We start from the raw sequence: 17,284 nt of genomic DNA on the forward strand, positions 1-17,284 counted from the left end.
CATAATATTATTTAGACTTAATTCTAAATGATTATGACTATCTTACCCCTATACCCTTGGCCTTAGCTAACTAATTTGTAGACATCAAAACTTCACTAAATGCTTCAATGGCTTATATGGTGTGTGACTATATCTCAATAAAACTGCATTAAAAAAACTTTATTAAATATACACCAATGATCATAGCAGCATTATTCACAGTAACCAAAAGGTAGAAGCAACCCTAGGCCATCAGCAGATGAATGGATAAACTAAATGTGGTATATATAAAAACAATGGAAAATTATTTAGTCATAAAAAAGGAAATAAAATTCTGATACATGCAACAACATAGATGAACTTTGAAGACATCATGTTGAGTGAAATAAACTAAGCACAAAAGGACAAGTATTGTATGATCTCACCTATATGAAATAACCAGAATACACACACATTCATTGAGACAGCAAGTAGATTACAAGTTATCAGGGATGGGAGAGGAAGGTGTCCATGAGCACAGGGTTTCTTTTAGGGTGATGAAAAAGCTTTGGTGATGGTAGCACAACAGTTTGAATGTAATTAATCCTACTGGACTGTACACTTGAAAGTGGTCACAATGAAAGCCACAATAAAAAATTTTAATGTTAAAAAAAATCTTTATTAACATATTTGGCCATCTTTACATTATATCTCTTGTAACATTTTCTGGATTTTTCTTTGTTCTTATTTAATTACTTCATCCAAAAGTGTTTCCAATTTGGGTCTTTCTGTGGCAAATCGTTTGAGGGCTATATGCCTCAGCCTATTTTTAGCATGTTCTAGATGAAAGTTTAATCGATTATAAAATTCTAGGTTCTAAGTTTCTTTTCTTCAACACTCAAAAAGCACTATTTGTGATAGATTCAAAATGGCCACAAACTCTATGCTACTCTCCCCATTGAGAGATGGAGTCTAAATCCTCCCTCCTTGACCCTGTACTGGCCTTAGTAACTTACCTGGCCAACACAATGTGACGGAAGTGATGCCCTAGGACCCCCAAGCTAGAACATCAGAAATCTCGCAACTCCTGTCCAAGCTTCTGGGAAAGCCAGCTACCATTTAAGAAGACCAACCCCGAGGCCACTGCGCTTGAGAGACTACGTAGAGAGGCCACACAGAGGTGGTTTGGCCAACTATGGCCAGTCTTCTCCACTAAGGCACCTGGCACTGTGTAAAACCAGTCAATCACCAAGTAAAGACTACTGAGCAGCCTCCATCAACTCCGTGTAGGACAGAAGAATCACCTAGATGATCCCTGCCCAATTCCCAACCCACAAAATCAGGAAATATAATAAAATGGCTGTTGTGTTAAGCCTCTAAGATTGGAGGTAGTTCGGTAGGCAGCAATAGATAACCAAAGCACAATTTCATTGACTTCTTTGAAAGAGCAATACTGCTGAAAAACCCTAATGTCAATCAACTTCTTATGCCTTTATGTGGAATGTGAGACTTTGCTCTGCGACCTTTTAGAATGTTCTTTGCTTCGAAGTCCTTAATACTTCACTATAAGTCTAGCTGTGGGATAGTCCTTATTTTTCTCCTTTGGTATTGTATGAGCCCTTTCCATCTGGGATGTTACATCTTATTTTCTCTATTATGGGAAATTTTTCTCTGTTATGTTTTCAAACATTTCCTCTTCTGAACTTCTATTTCTCCCTGTCTGGATCTACCATTATTCAGATGTTAATGCTTCTATTTGTAGCCTCCGTACTTCTTAACTTTCCCTTCCTATTTTCTACTTTGTTCTTTCCTTCTTCCTTCTGAGAGATTTCCTCAACCTGATCTTTCATTCTCTAATTAGTTCTACAGTTCTATCCATTCTGTTATTAGTCCCATTATGCTATTTACTTCAACTATTTCTATTTTTATACATAATATTTCAACTTGGTTCTTTTTATATTTTCTTCTTGTTGTGTCCTTGCTAATATCTTTCTTTAATATCTTCTAGCATGTGTATCGAGGTAATTTTCGATTCTTAATCTGTTCATTCTAATAGTTCTGTTTCTGATAGAATCTCCATTTAAAAAAAAACAGCATAACGTTTCTCTTGTGAAATAGTTGTGCTCTTCAAATGACTTGTAATTCTGGCCTGTGAGATCATTTTCCCCTGGGGGTTGTGGCTACTCTGTCAGGCAATGTAAATGGGTCAGGCCTCAGTCTCTGTCAGCCACAAGGAGCTGGGGGGCAGGGTGAGTAGGGAAGGGGAGAGGAATGAGTCCTGGGGTGTATCCACAGCTAATCACACTCCACTGCCCAACAAAATCTCCTCAGGTGAGGACTTTCCCTCTACACCACCCCACCAACCCCAAAAGAAACAATGTTACGAGGAGCCTTAGATTGCAGGTCACCTGCCATAGGGCTTGGAGGAACACCTGCTTTTCTCTGCTGCCTTGGTTTTTCTCCTGAAGACACCTGGACCAGAGGTCTGAGTTGCTGCTGGTAGGCGAGACAGGCACTGCTTGTCTGAAGCCATCCCGAGGGAGAAACAGGGGCAGAATTTCAGCATGTTTACAGCAATTCCCTTCCTGGTTTATCTTCCCACAGGCAAAACCGATTGCCTCTTGCCTCAAACTGGAACTGTCAATCTATATACACCAGTTCAAAACAGCCCCATAACCCCAGGGTTTCTCACAGCTTTCTTCCCTTTCCTTGGTATTTTCCTCTCATGATTTCTCTGAAACTAATCTCAGGGGAAAGAGCCAGCAGTCATTTTGGGATCTTGGAGACAGCTCTGAGAGTTCAGTAGGGTGCACTTATGGCTGTTTCCCTGGACCCTGGTGGCTCCGCCTGCCTCTGTGTGTTGATTTTACTCCTGGGGTAGCAGCAAGGTTAAGGGTTAGAGTTAGGGTTAGTGATAGAGAAAACAGGTCACGTCTTGACTTAACCTTTTTTTGCCTGTTTCTTAATCTGTAAATGGGGATAATATTTGCCTCAGGGTTGTTGTGAGGATTAAATTAATAAATAAATGAAAAGCACTTAAACCAGCACTTAGCACATGGTCGGTGCTCTATATTAGTAATGATGATGGTTATGAACCTTTATCTTCTGAACTTTGTCTATAATCCCTATACTTTCCCAGTAGCCTTTAAGAAAAAGAATTTTTCTCCATACACATCTTTTGTTCTCTCTTCTCCATAAGTAAGGAATGTTTCCCATCCTTCATACAATATAAACACAATCACTACAGCAGAATGGGAAAAGAACACTGAATTAAGGGACAGTCCAAAAAAGTCATCAGCAATTGACCTAAATCTAAAGGATGAAGATGAAAACCTGGCCTCCATTGCAGAATGGTACCTGCCCTGAAGCAAAGCAGGGGAGAACACCACATAAAGCTGTTCCAAGGCTGTGTCTTGATCTCAACCACCAGATTTGGGAACCAAGAGTATTACATTTTCCTATAAATTTTCTCATGAGAACCAAAGAAAGAGACTTCATCCCCTTCATCCTTAGTTCCAGGTTATGAAATATCCATTCATTTATGCATGAAAACATGATATATTTACTGAATATCTGATACGTATTAGGCACGGGTTCCAGGAGCTGTGGATGCAGCAATGAACAAGAAAATGTCCCTGCTCTTAGAATACATATATTCTAGGGAGGGAGACAGAATATAAACAAGCAAATACATAATGTCAGGTACTCTTAGGTACTATGCAGAAATGTACAGCAGGGAAGTGGATAGAGAGTGCGTTGATTTGAAATGATGTATGTACCCTAGAAAAGCCATTTTTAATCCTAATCCCATTTTGTAAAGTCAGCCGTTTTTTCTAATCCCTATTCAGGATTGTATGTTTGAAACTGTAATTAGATCATCCTCCTGGAGATGTGATTTAATGAAGAGTGGTTGTTAAACTGGATTAGCTGGAGGCATACCTCCACCCATTTGGGTAGGTCTTGATTAGTTTACTGGAATCCTATAAAAGAGGAAATATTTTGGAGAATGAGAGAGATTCAGAAAAGAGCAGAGAAGAACTACATAGCCACAAGAAGCAGAGAGAACCAGCCAGCAACCTTTGGAAATGAAGAAGGAAAATGCCTCCTGGGGAGCTTCATGAAACAGGAAGCCAGGAGAGAAGGCTAGCAGATGACGCCGTGTTCACCATGTGCCCTTTCAGATGAGAGAGAAACCCTGACTGTGTTTGCCATGTGCCTTCTCACTTGAGAGAGAAACCCTGAACTTCACTGGTCTTCTTGAACCAAGGTATCCTTCCCTGGATGCCTTAGATTGGACATCTCTATAGACGCGTTTTAATTGAGATATTTTCTCAGCCTTAGAACTGTAATCTAGCAACTTATTAAATTCCCCTTTTTAAAAGCCATTCTGTTTCTGGTATATTGCATTCCGGCAGCTAGCAAACTAGAACAGAGAATATTGGGGGGGTGATCAGGGTAGTCCTTTCTGAACTGACGACTTAAGGAGGGGCTTAGTTGAAGTGAAGGAGTAAGCTATAATGATGTCTGGGGACATGCGTTCCAGGTACAGGCCCTGCACGATCTCATCAACTCACCCCGGACAGCATGCAAGTCCATGCCCAGCAGGAAAAGGCAGGCATGTTACAGATGAAGTTTCTGGGGTTCACGCACCTGAAGCATTTGCTTGGAGTCACAGTAAGTTTCTAATTGGCCTGGGAGTTTCCTCCTGGCCTAAAAGGTGGCTTCCTTGGAGTAGTCCCACAGCTACATTTCCACCTAAACCTAAAACTGGAAATCTCAGCTCAGCCCTAAAGATAGATTTCTACAGGTTTTTTTTTTTTTAACCACCTGATTTGCTTTCAAAACTCTTTTGATCCAAATTATTTTATCAAAAATAAAAATTCATTTTTATTATAAGACAAACAGATAGTGTTTACCATACCAGGTACTATTCGCAGTACTTTAAAAATATTAACTCGGGGGGAAAGGGGAGTGTCTGCATGTAAAAATTAAAATAAGGAAAAAATTAACATACTTAATCTACATAATAATCTTATAAGGTAGATGTGATAATTATCCCATTTTACAGAAAAGAAAAATGAAGGACAGAGAACATAAAAAAAATTTGTCCCAGGATTCAAATCTAGGCTGTCTCTCCCAGAATCTAAGCTGATGGATATATTCTCTTTTTTTGGGGGGGGGGGGGGGAGGGTGGTGGTGGCAAAGAATTGGTATATTCTTTAATTTTTAAATTGCACATGTGATAAGTGAATGCATTCTCAATCTAAAAGTTCGAATACTATACAGATAGCGCAAAGGGCCTACCTGACGAGGCCCCACCCAGGGCCAGCCTCCTTCTATCACAGTTAATACCCGGTGGGCAAACATCTAGAGTTGGTACGTTCACACACATATGTGTAATTTTGTTTTGTTTTGTTCATTTGTTTTTGTAATACCCGGTAGGCAAACATCTAGAGTTGGTACGTTCACACACATATGTGTAATTTTGTTTTGTTTTGTTCATTTGTTTTTGTTTGGGGGGGGATATATTTTTTAAATGAATAGTACCATACTATATTGATTGTTCTACCTTCAATAGCACACCCCAGAGGTTCTTTTACATCAGTGCACATGGGTCTGCCTCATTCTTTGTATCTACTACTTATCATTCTACAGCATGGACATACTGGCCTTTACTTAACCATCCCCTACAGTTAAAACGTCCCTTAAAAAATAAATAAAAGGACTTCCGGAGAAGATGGCGGCTTAGTAAGACGCTCGGGTCTTAGTTCCTCCTCCAGAAAAGCAACTAAAGAAACAGAAACAATACGAAACAGCTCCCGGAGTCACGACAGAGACCAAAAAGACAGCGTACCCCATTCTGGAACGGCTGAACGGGCAGGGAGAATCTGCTGCGGTGAGATACCTGAGGGGCGCGCGTTTTCCCGGCCGGGGCGGCTGGCGACTGGGGTCCCCTCCACGCACGTGGCTCCCTGGTCTGACTGGGAACATTGGATAGCGGGGCCCTCCCGTCACGCTTGACGTTTCGGGCCAGCTGGGCAATTAGGACCGGCACTCTCCCAAGCCGCGGCGGCCAGCGACCCCCCCCCTCCACGCGCGGTTTCCCGGGCCGACTGCCGTGCAGACAGACGAGCGCCACGAGCGCCACCTACTGGGCAGGAAAAGAAAAACAGAGCCCAGAGATTTCACAGAAAAAGCTTTCAACCAGCTGGGTCCCACACCCAGGGAAATCTGATCAAATGCCCAGACACCAGCAGAAAATAATGGATGACGCTCGGAAAATTGAAGATATGACCCAGTCAAAGGAACAAACCAATAGTTCAAATGAGATACAGGAGCTGAGACAACTAATGCTGAATATACGAACAGAAATGGAAAAACTCTTCAAAAACCAAATCAATAAATTGAGGGAGGACATGAAGAAGACATGGGCTGAACAAAAAGAAGAAATAGAAAATCTGAAAAAACAAATCACAGAACTTATGGGAGTGAAGGACAAAGAAGAAAAAATGGAAAAAACAATGGATACCTACAATGGTAGATCTAAAGAGACAGAAGCTACAATTAGTGAACTGGAGGATGGAACATCTGAATTCCAAAAAGAAACAGAAACTATAGGGAAAAGAATGGAAAAACTTGAACAGGGGATCAGGGAACTGAATGACAATATGAAGCGCACAAATATACGTGTTGTGGGTGTCCCAGAAGGAGAAGAGAAGGGAAAAGGAGGAGAAAAACTAATGGAAGAAATTATCACTGAAAATTTCCCAACTCTTATGAAAGACCTAAATTTGCAGATCCAAGAAGTACAGCGCACCCCAAAGAGAACAGACCCAAATAGGCGTTCTCCAAGACACTTACTAGTTAGAATGTCAGAGGTCAAAGAGAAAGAGAGGATCTTGAAAGCAGCAAGAGAAAAACAATCTGTCACATACAAGGGAAACCCAATAAGACTATGTGTAGATTTCTCAGCAGAAACCATGGAAGCTAGAAGACAGTGGGATGATATATTTAAATTACTAAAAGAGAAAAACTGCCAACCAAGACTCCTATATCCAGCAAAATTGTCCTTCAAAAATGAAGGAGAAATTAAAACATTTATAGACAAAAAGTCACTGAGAGAATTTGTGACCAAGAGACCAGCTCTGCAAGAAATACTAAAGGGAGCACTAGAGTCAGATACGAAAAGACAGAAGAGAGAGGTATGGAGTAAAGTGTAGAAAGAAGGAAAATCAGATATGATATATATAATACAAAAGCCAAAATGGTAGAGGAAAATATTATCCAAACAGTAATAATACTAAAAGTTAATGGACTGAATTTCCCAATCAAAAGACATAGAATGGCATAATGGATTACGACCCAGCAATACCACTGCTAGGTATCTACTCAAGGGACTTAAGGGCAAAGACACAGATGGACATTTGCACACCAGTGTTTATAGCAGCATTATCTACAATTGCAAAGAGATGGAAACAGCCAAAATGTCCATCAACAGACGAGTGGCTAAACAAACTGTGGCGTATACCTACGATGGAATATTATGCAGCTTTAAGACAGACTAAACTTATGAAGCATGTAATAACATGGATGGACCTAGAGAACATTATGCTGAGTGAGTCTAGCCCAAAACTAAAGGACAAATACTGTAAGGTCCCACTGATGTGAACCGACATTCGAGAATCAGCTTGGAATATATCATTGGTAACAGAGACCAGCAGGAGTTAGAAACAGGGTAAGATAATGGGTAATTGGAGCTGAAGGGATACAGACTGTGCAACAGGACTAGATACAAAAACTCAAAAATGGACAGCACAATAATACCTAAGTGTAATGTAACTAGGTTGGAACACTGAATGAAGCTGCACCTGAAATATGGTTTTTTGTTTGTTTGTTTGTGTGTTTGTATCTTTTGTTTTTGTTTTTTTTCTTTTTCCTTTTTATATATATATATATATTATTAGTATTATTATTTTAATTCTCTTCTCTATATTAACATTCTATATCTTTTTCTGCTGTTTTGCTAGTTCTTTTCCTAAATCGATGCAAATGTACTAAGAAATGATGATCATACATCTATGTGATGATACTAAGAATTACTGAGTGCATTTGTAGAATGGAATGATTTCTAAATGTTGTGTTAATTTCTTTTCTTTTTTTTGATTAATAAAAAAATTTAAAAAATAAATAAATAAATAAATAAAAATAAAAACAAATTTTTAAAAATAAGGAAAAAGAAAACACACACATATACACACACACAAATAAATAAATAAACATCCCACTTTTCACTATCATAAACAAAGATAATGAACAATCTAGATCATACCTCCTGGTGCTCACGTTCAAGTACTTGTTTCAAACAGATTCTGAGTAGTAGCACTGCTGAGTCATGGCAGCTTCTTATTTTTAATAGGTTCTGTCAAACTGCCCTCCAAAGCAGCTGTACAATTTATATTACTAGCAGCAGCATTTAAGAGGACCAATTTTCTAGCCCCTTGCCAATTCTTGACATTTTCAAACTTTTTGATTTGTTACAACCCACTGGAAAAAAAATAAATAATTTCTCATTGTTTTCATCTGCATTTCTCTAATTACCAATGACACTGAGTATCTCTTCAGATTCTTATTAGCCATTTGTATTTCCTCTTCTAAGAACTGCCAGTGGGTAAACTTTGTTCATTTTTCCAGAAGGCCACTTGTCCTTTTTGTTATTTGTTCTTCCTATGCACCAATATTAATCTTTTGTTGGCTATACATGGTGCAAATATTTTCTTCTAGCCTGCTGCTTGCCTTTTAACTTTGTTTTATGATCCTCATTTCTCTCCTGTAATTACTGAGCCTGAAAATGAAGTTAGGAAACAGGCATGACCACAGCCTCTCAGAAGACATTGATTGCTCCCTCTCCTCTCCTCCAACTTGCTTGCCTCCTGCCCTCGTTGAAGCACTTAGCTCTCTGCTGGAGTTACCAGTGCCCGTGTACCCCATTAGTCCACGTGCCCTAGAAGGTAGATCATCCCACTCCTTTCTATATCTCCCACGGGGTCCAGCACACAGCCTTACACATTATAGGTACTGAAACCAAACTGAATTAAGGCTGCCACTAAAAGCAGCACAACTTGATCCCAAATATGATTTCACTTGACTCCACTAAGCAGGTATCATCATCAACAGGCAGTGGCTTTCCTCCTTCCCAGAAACAGAAAACAAAACAAGAAGGAATGTGGCTGAGCTCAATGAAATATTAAGCAGCTCCCTCCACTGACATGGGCAATGGTTTGTGCGGTTGTTACAAAGTCCAGGAGATGGGGAGAAAGGAGGGCGTGTAACCAGACCACAATCATTAGATCTATGCAGTTCTCTTTGGGAAAGGTTTTAGTATTAAAAGGGCATTTATCCTCATTAATGCAAAACTAAGGAGTTTAAGAAGCTTTTATAACCTAGACTCCCTCTGAGAGGTCAACTGTAACACCCTGATCAGCCTTCTGCCCCTGTTACTGTTTGGAAACAAGCAGTTCCTGTGGCCCCAGTGGCCAGACAACAAGCAGAAGAGAGAGAGGGAGGCTGCGTCATCTTCTCCAATTACCCGAGTCCCATCCTGGAGACTGATCAAAGGATGCATCACTAGATGCCAGTCAAGCTCATGAGTGCCAAGTCTCCACTCACACCGCCCAGGGGACTCTGAGTAGCAACTCTCAGGCAAAACAAGGTGAATCCAATCCCATGAACTGCACCTCCCCAAAGTAGCCATCCATTCTCTGCTTAAAGCATCTACAGCAAACTGTTGATATCACTGAAGCCAAGTGATGGCATATGTTGGTTCATAATAGTATTCTGCTTCTGTGTCTATATAAATTTTTTTTATAATTTAAAAAACCTTTAATGCCTGCCATAACAGGCAGCTCATTTCCTACTTTGGGAACTTAATCCTTGTTTGAACACTTCTGCCAGGAAGTTCTTTCTTTACTGAGCTGTTACAGCTTCCTCAAGTTCTGATCTTCCCAGAGACCTTCAAAGCTCAGTGTCTAAACTAAGACCTGCATAGAAAAACTGGAGTTGCCACTTACTGTCATATAACTTTGTGCATATTATGCTACCTCTTCAAACCTCAACTTATCATCTGCACAGTGGGGACAGTAATGTAAATGATGCTGTAAAGTTGTTGGGAAAGCTTGATGAGATCATGCAGGCAGCGTCCTTAGTGCAGCATCTGGGATGTGAAGTGCTCATTGCTGTTATACTGGCTTAGCTTTTCCCCTAAGGCCAAAGAGAGCATGCCACCCACCTCTGTGCTGAGGTGGGCCTTGGAACGTAAGAAGACAGACCAAAGAACGCTAAGCAACTGAACCCACAGAAAGTACCTGTCTGGGAATTAAAAAATCACAAATCTCTGTGATGATGTTAAACAACAGAAACTATGCCCACATTAAAAAAAAAGGGGGGAGGTGTATTTTATGTCTTGGCATCTCTGAAACTATAGCTAATCTCTTAGTTGTTGGAGTTAATGCTCTGGGGCAGTGACACAAATAGAGAAAGCTGTGGAAAGTCTGTTGCACTAAAACCTACAGAAAACGCACTCTTCCCTTTCACCATTCATGGGGAGTGCGCTGATGAGGTGTGAGTGGGGTGTTCACTTATTCGTTACGTATTTGTACAGACAAGATGTATGTGCAAAATACGGGAGGCAGCGTGTGCCGTTCCACTCCAAGTAGCAAGATGCTGTTTCCACCGGAGGATAACCTTGCCTTTCACCGAGAGTGTCCACAGCACTTTTTAGCTCGAGAAGGGATTGTTAGCAGCATGAGATCAACTCCCGAGGCCAACATACCTTGACTTGTTTTCCAAAACATGACTCCATGCATCTGTCCTGACACTCCGATACTGCCAACTTTCCGGAGTTGCTGTCGTGGAAGGGCTGCAAGGCACTCATTTAGGGCTTGTGTGATTCTACTCACATCCTGCTCCCGCCCCTGGAAACAGAAAGACACATTGGGCAGAGGCAAGTAAACAGGCCCCGGGAGGAGGGCAGAGGTCTCAAGGGATTCCCCCGATGGCGGCTGCCCAGCTAATTCCACGGGGGTCACTGCCAGGGCCTGCTGACGGGACTCTGGGATGGGATGTGGGGCCGAGTGTTCTCTGCCACCTCCAGCAGGGCCTGGAGTAGGAATGTGGCGGGCCAGTCCCCACTCCCTCCCTTCACAGAGGAGAGGCACTGCTGCAGATTATGTTCAGCAGAGAGACCAGGCTCTGCCCTCCACGATAGGTGAGTGAAGCACTGCCCCTCACTATGAGGAACTTATGATCCAACAGGAAGGATAGAGAGACAGGAGAAAGCCCGAGCTGTAAGGAGGAATCAGGAAAGGGTCTTACACATGGCACAGAGAGTGATGGGGTGGACTAAGCAAGGATGGATCGCAGCAGGGAGGAACCTGGCCAGAGAGATGTGATCAAGAAAGTACCCATGGACTTGAGTGCTTTCATCTGCTTAGGCTTTAGTTCACCCGTCTGGCAAAACATTTTCTGAATGACTTGAGGGCCAAGCCCTGGACCTTGAAACAAACAAAAAAAAATTGCCCAGGGGGTGGGGAGTTCCCAGCAGCTCAGGCCAGAGGAGCCAGAGCAGCCAGGCAGCTCAGCTTTGAGAAGACTGCGAGTCACAGCTTGCAAACATCCTCCCTAAAAATGCCCAAGAAGGAGGCCAGTTCAGCAGAAGAGGTGGTGAAGGAAGAGGCCAAGAGGAGCTCAGCAAGATTGCGAGCTAAACCTGTGACTGCAAAAGTAGAAACAAAGCTACAAAAGGCACCAGGAAAAGACAAATTTTCAGACAAAAAGTACAACAAAAGGGGATGAAAGGAAAACGGGGCAAAGTGGCTAAAAAAAAAAAAAACCTAAAGATTTTCCTCCAGAAAACAGAGAAACTAAAAATGAGTAAACTCCAGGCTCTGATGAAATAGGAGAAAAAGCAGCCAGTCTATATTAATGTCATATGCCGTGTCTTATCAGTGGTCCCTGTATCTTCCTTCTTCTATAATCCAGAGGGAGATTTTAATTACATTTTGTAAATGTGAATTTTTTAGCAGCTCTAGACATATTTTTAAGGAGGGAATCTCACCTCACCCCATTTTTTAGGTGTAAATCTTTTTTTTTTAAGAAGTAAAATAATTTGCTGGTGGGTTAGTTTTTGACATAGTAACAAAATAGGAAGACAGTGAATTTGGGGAAGTTCTGACTGTCTTGGGTGTCAACTTAACCCCAGGTTGAGGGGCAGAAACAGTGTATGTCCTAAAGGCAACACATAAATAGCAATTTGGAGTCACAGTCAGGCATTTATTGTCCTTGATATTTTAATTAGTTCCATTCCCCTGTTCATTTTTTAGTAGAATTGTTCCTTAAAGAAAACCACTCCTTAATCCTGGCTCTCGCTGTCAGAACCGTGTGCACTCTGTAACATCTTTAGTAGCAGCAGCCCAGTATTTCTAACACCTTTGTTACGTACTGTGAAAGTCAGGAACTTTACATATGCAGTGTGCATGAGAACAAACTGTGAATTAGTGGAATTTATGCTGTAACAGTTTATCAACATTTGAAGATGACTTCTCAAAGTCATCTGAAGGAAAATTTCCTCCAAATTTTAAGCTGGAAAGTCACTGGAAAAATTTTAGAAAAAAATGACAAGTATAAGGCGTTTTAGATTTTCAGTACATACCTTAATAATCATAAGCAAATTGTTCACAATGACTAGGTACTGAATCAATAAAATCAATTATGAAAGATTTAAAAACACCTAGGGAGGGAGAACAGGTGGTTCAGTAGTAGAATGCTCGCCTGCCAGGCCCATGCACCAAAAAAAAAACCACAAACACCTAAGGAAGGCAGGCAAGGAAAAAGGAGGGAAACTTTGGGGCCCAGTGCCAGGAGTGTGAGGGGAGATAAGGCTGAAAAGAGCAGGGGTAGGGGCCCAATCATGGGCCTAAAGCTCCAGGGTGAAGAAACATATGTTCCTCAAAAAAATCTGGAGCCCCTGGGGCCTGCTGAATGAGAAAATAGACTCATCAGAGCCACGTTTACAGGAAATTAACTGAGCAATGGCATAAATGAGATAGAGACTGACAGTGCAGAGTTTTCAGGGGCAAAAAGGAGATCCAAGAAAGTCAGGACCACCTTTTCCTGAGGGTACCCAAGGACCCCAAGGTGGAGATTGGTCTTTTCTTCTATTTCCCACCTTAAAAACTTCTCTAAACAGAATAACCTTGAAAGACAAAATCATGAGAAATAGCCACAATTTAATCTAATATCACATTAATATATATGAGTCAAGTGATCCTCAGAGACAAGAATATGAAAAGAATACAGGATTCGTTCAAATTCAAAGGTCTTCAGAGTCAGACAGGAAAATGCGTTTCGCTCTCTTAGAGCTAAAGAAATGTCATATTCAATCAGGCAGTAAATCCAAATGGGTGTGCATTAGAGGCTCTAAAATAACTTCAAAATTTAGCAATAATGTGATCGAAACCTGTGTTCCATGACCCACCTCTTTCTTTAAATTATGAAGTTGCTTTTGTACACTATAAATAGGTCCTCAGAATCCCATCCCATTCCAGTAGATGTCTCTAACAAGTAAGAAACCTCAGTAAGCTAAGAAGGCGGCCACAAAATATTCGCTTGGGAAAACAATCCAGATGACAAAATTGTTTTCTTGATGAATAAGGACACTTCAAAGTGGGAAGATTGAGAATTAAATGATGCATGTTTAAAAGAGTCAAACCCATGTTATTAATATCTGTGTTTAAGGAATCTTTGAGTACTTGATATTTTAAGTAAATTTATATGTTTAAGAGAATTTAGCCTAGGTTACCTTGGTAACTCCAATTTAAAATGTAAAATCAAATAACTGATCTAGATTTGTGATTATAAGTTCAAATCTCCCTAAACTGACAAAAGGACTTAAAACATTTAAGAGCATTTAAGGGTTACATATTTATACATTTAATTTATTAGATTTATAATAATAACTTAAGTATTCTAGAAATATTTAAGTCAAACAACTGTACAATCTAAAAAAGAAAACACATTAAATATATAACTGCATTTTAAAACATCTGAAGTATTAACTGTATTTACAAAAAGATTATTATTCAAAGACATTAAAAATGGTTAAAAATGTTAGACTTATAAATGAAATAAGTTTTATAAGCTAAATTTAAATGCTTAAGAACTAGCATTCTCAATTTAATAAACTGAACACGTATTTGATTTCATTCAAAGTAAACTGTTTCCAGCAAACTAAAAAAATCACCTGGAGACCCAAAATAAACTTGCATGTGACCACTAGGAGGAAGAGTCAAGGGAAATTCAGAAGAAAGGATGGGGAAGAGTGATGTGGCTCATTTCTCAGTACATGTCTGTTCTTCGGGAAACTAAAAAACCTTATGGTTCCGGAAAAGCAACTGAAGACCGAGCACTTGGGCTTCTCACTTCCCTCTAAAAAATGTGGCCTTCCACACTTTCATTTGATCCCTTGTGGCCTTGGTTAGAGTATGAATTAAGAAGGAAGAAGGAAGGTGAGGAGAGAAAGGTGGGGGAAGTTGAGATGAAGGAGCACAAAGCAGAGGAGTTGGCACCAGGTCTTAACAAGGATGTCTTTATGTGGAGGAGACTAGGGCAGAACTGACTGGGTTGTGGAAGTCTGGAAAAAAAAGGTGTACAGCTGTGCATGACCCTCCAAGAAGAAAGAAGGCAGAGACAAGGAAAGAAAGCATCAAGGAAGAAATATTTGTTTATACCTGCATTAGTCCAGTATGGCAGTCATCAGCCATATGTGGCTAGTCTGAATTGAGATGTGTTAGAAACATAAAATACTCACTAGATTTCAAACTTAGGACAAAAAAAAATTGTGCAATATCTTTTTTTTAATAATTCTTATATTGACTACTATAAATCAGAATGATAATAGGTTGACTTAATTGGGCTAAATAAAATTAATTTCACCTGTTTCTTTACAAGTTTTAAAACGTGGCTACCAGCAAATTGAAAATTATATATGTGGTTCACGTTTGTGGCTCTCATTTCTATTGGAGAGTGCTGGTTTGGACAGTTTCCACTCAACCATGAAGTGGTCTATCACACCAGGAAGTTAAAGGCGCTGCTTCAAATGGGCCCAGGTGGGTGAACTGTGTGGATGGGGGAGCGGAGGACGAGACCCACTGGAAAGAGAAGAGGAAGGGTTTAGCAGTTAGTTGAGTTTTAGGGGTGAATGTGATCAGGGAATAGCTCTTGGACAGACATACTCAGAATACAGCAGGGAAGGCATTGCCCCATTCCTTGGTTGACAATATCAGAATCTGCATCAAGATCAAACCCTAGAATTTTCTATCTGAAAACAGTTCTTAGGAACTCATTCAAATCCATACCCCCACCACATCCCATACTCACCTTTTTACAAACGGGGGACCTAAGGCCCAGAAAGAAAAAATAAATAACTCAGAAGGGTCAAAGAATTTCCCTCAAAAATCCTTGTATTTTAAATTTACAAATACCTAAAAACTTGACTTTCCACATAGGGGCCATATTTGGCCATAGTGTACACAGTAATTCTGGTGAGGGAAAGCATGGACATGAGGTAAGAACAGAGCCATCAATTATTGCTACTGACCAATGGTTCTCACTTGGGGTGCTTCTGTCCCCTAGGGGACATTTGGCAATGTGGAGGCATTTCTGGTTGTCACAAGTTGGGGGCAGGTGGAGGTTTAAGGCTGCTACCAACATCTACTGAGTAAAGGCCAGGGATTCTGCTAAACAGCCCACAACCTACAGGACTGCCCCCTAAAACCAAGAATTACCCAGCCCAACATGTCAGCTGTCTCAAAGGTTGAGAAACCCTGCTATGGATGAAATTACAGCAATGTTGTTTGTGATCAAGGAATACCTCTTGGACATCATCTTGTGGATGATGCAAGGAGGGTCTATTATTGGCCTCCTCTGTGCCCATCATTACGCAGGTGTGGCCAACTGGGTATGGAAGCACAGAACAGCCTGCTGAATGCTGGAGGACATGGGGAAAAGTCCAGTTTTCTACAAGTGGCCCTATTTCAAGAGAAAAGGAAACCACTTAAATTCAACCTCTTGCAATCCAGCTCTGCTGATCATGCCCACAGGGTCAGAGCAGACTTTGTTCCATTTCATAGTCCAAGAAGTGAGATAACCTAGATTCTAAGACAGCCTGATGCCCCAACCAAATTAATCTTGAAAATCTCTATGAATATGCAAAGTGCTCCTGAAAATCTTTATCCTCTGAAATGCTTCTGAGTAAAACGGACTCTGAACCCTAAAGGACTAAGCCTGGACGTGTGGCAAGTTTATGAAAAACAAGACCGTGAACCTAAAGTAAACTACGTACTCTAGTTGATGGTACAGTTATAATATTATTTCAGCAAGTGTAACAAAGACACCACACTAATGCCAAGCGTTAAAAACAGGGAAAACTGTGTGTCAGGAGGAAGGTATATGGGACTTCTTTATTTTCTGCATGATTTTTCTGTACACAATTTCTCTAATAAAAAATATTATAAAAGTTTTTTTAAAAGAGCTTATGAAAAACAAAGTTGTTGGAAGTAAGGCTCGGCTCAGAAAGTTGAGAATTACGGCTGGAAGGGGCCAAGCTGAAGCCCAGAAATAGGAAGTCATGGCAAAGAAAGTTCCTTGGTATTAATTTTTAATGCCATCGAACTGAACACAGAGCTATTTTTTTTTTTCAAGGAATTAATGAAATTCAGCTCTGAGAACTGACACTCTTATTGAGCCCACATCTACCCAAAGAGTCTGTTGTGAAATTGTCCACTTCCACCTGGGACTTTTACAAGACATTAGTTATAGAGCATAGTTATTAATCTAATTTTTTAAAACGTTTTAATCGACTCGCCTTTCTAACTGCTCTGACATCTTTCCTCCACGGTGTCTCAGCCTTTGGGGCCGGGACACTTTTGCCGACCAGGTGTTTGAGTTTCTCAGTTCACATTTCACTCCTGCAGAATGAGAGAGGAGCTGGTTAGGCCTGATCTGCCCCGAGGACAACCAGACTCTGTCCTGGGGAACCAACTGAATCCCGAACTTGAGGGCAGAAGACAGTTGTGAGGAGCAGAGAGCGACATGGCAAAGAGGGTGCAGGGCAGGGAACAGAGAGTGAACGCCAGACAGCACAGTTACTGCGCTGTGGGCAAGTCCCCACAGGGGGACAGAAAGGGGAGAAATCAGAGCAAAGCAAATGGAAAAACTCCAGGAACAGATCTGGGAGAGCTGCAGCAAGCAGGGAGGCTCCGAAAGAACTGGG

The 17,284-nt window shown here is 40.8% G+C and overlaps 1 protein-coding gene across 1 annotated transcript in view; it reads right to left on the reverse strand.

The window, feature by feature from the left end:
- SHPK (sedoheptulokinase) overlaps window positions 1–17,284 on the reverse strand; it is a 33,230-nt gene that overhangs the window by 15,186 nt on the left and 760 nt on the right. The window contains exon 2 of the mRNA XM_077165564.1: window positions 10,787–10,928. Coding sequence (XP_077021679.1) covers window positions 10,787–10,928 — 142 coding nt within the window. The remainder of the gene's footprint in view (window positions 1–10,786; window positions 10,929–17,284) is intronic.

Source organism: Tamandua tetradactyla, chromosome 6, assembly GCF_023851605.1.
Source record: "Tamandua tetradactyla isolate mTamTet1 chromosome 6, mTamTet1.pri, whole genome shotgun sequence".
NCBI classification, from domain to species: Eukaryota; Metazoa; Chordata; class Mammalia; order Pilosa; family Myrmecophagidae; genus Tamandua; species Tamandua tetradactyla.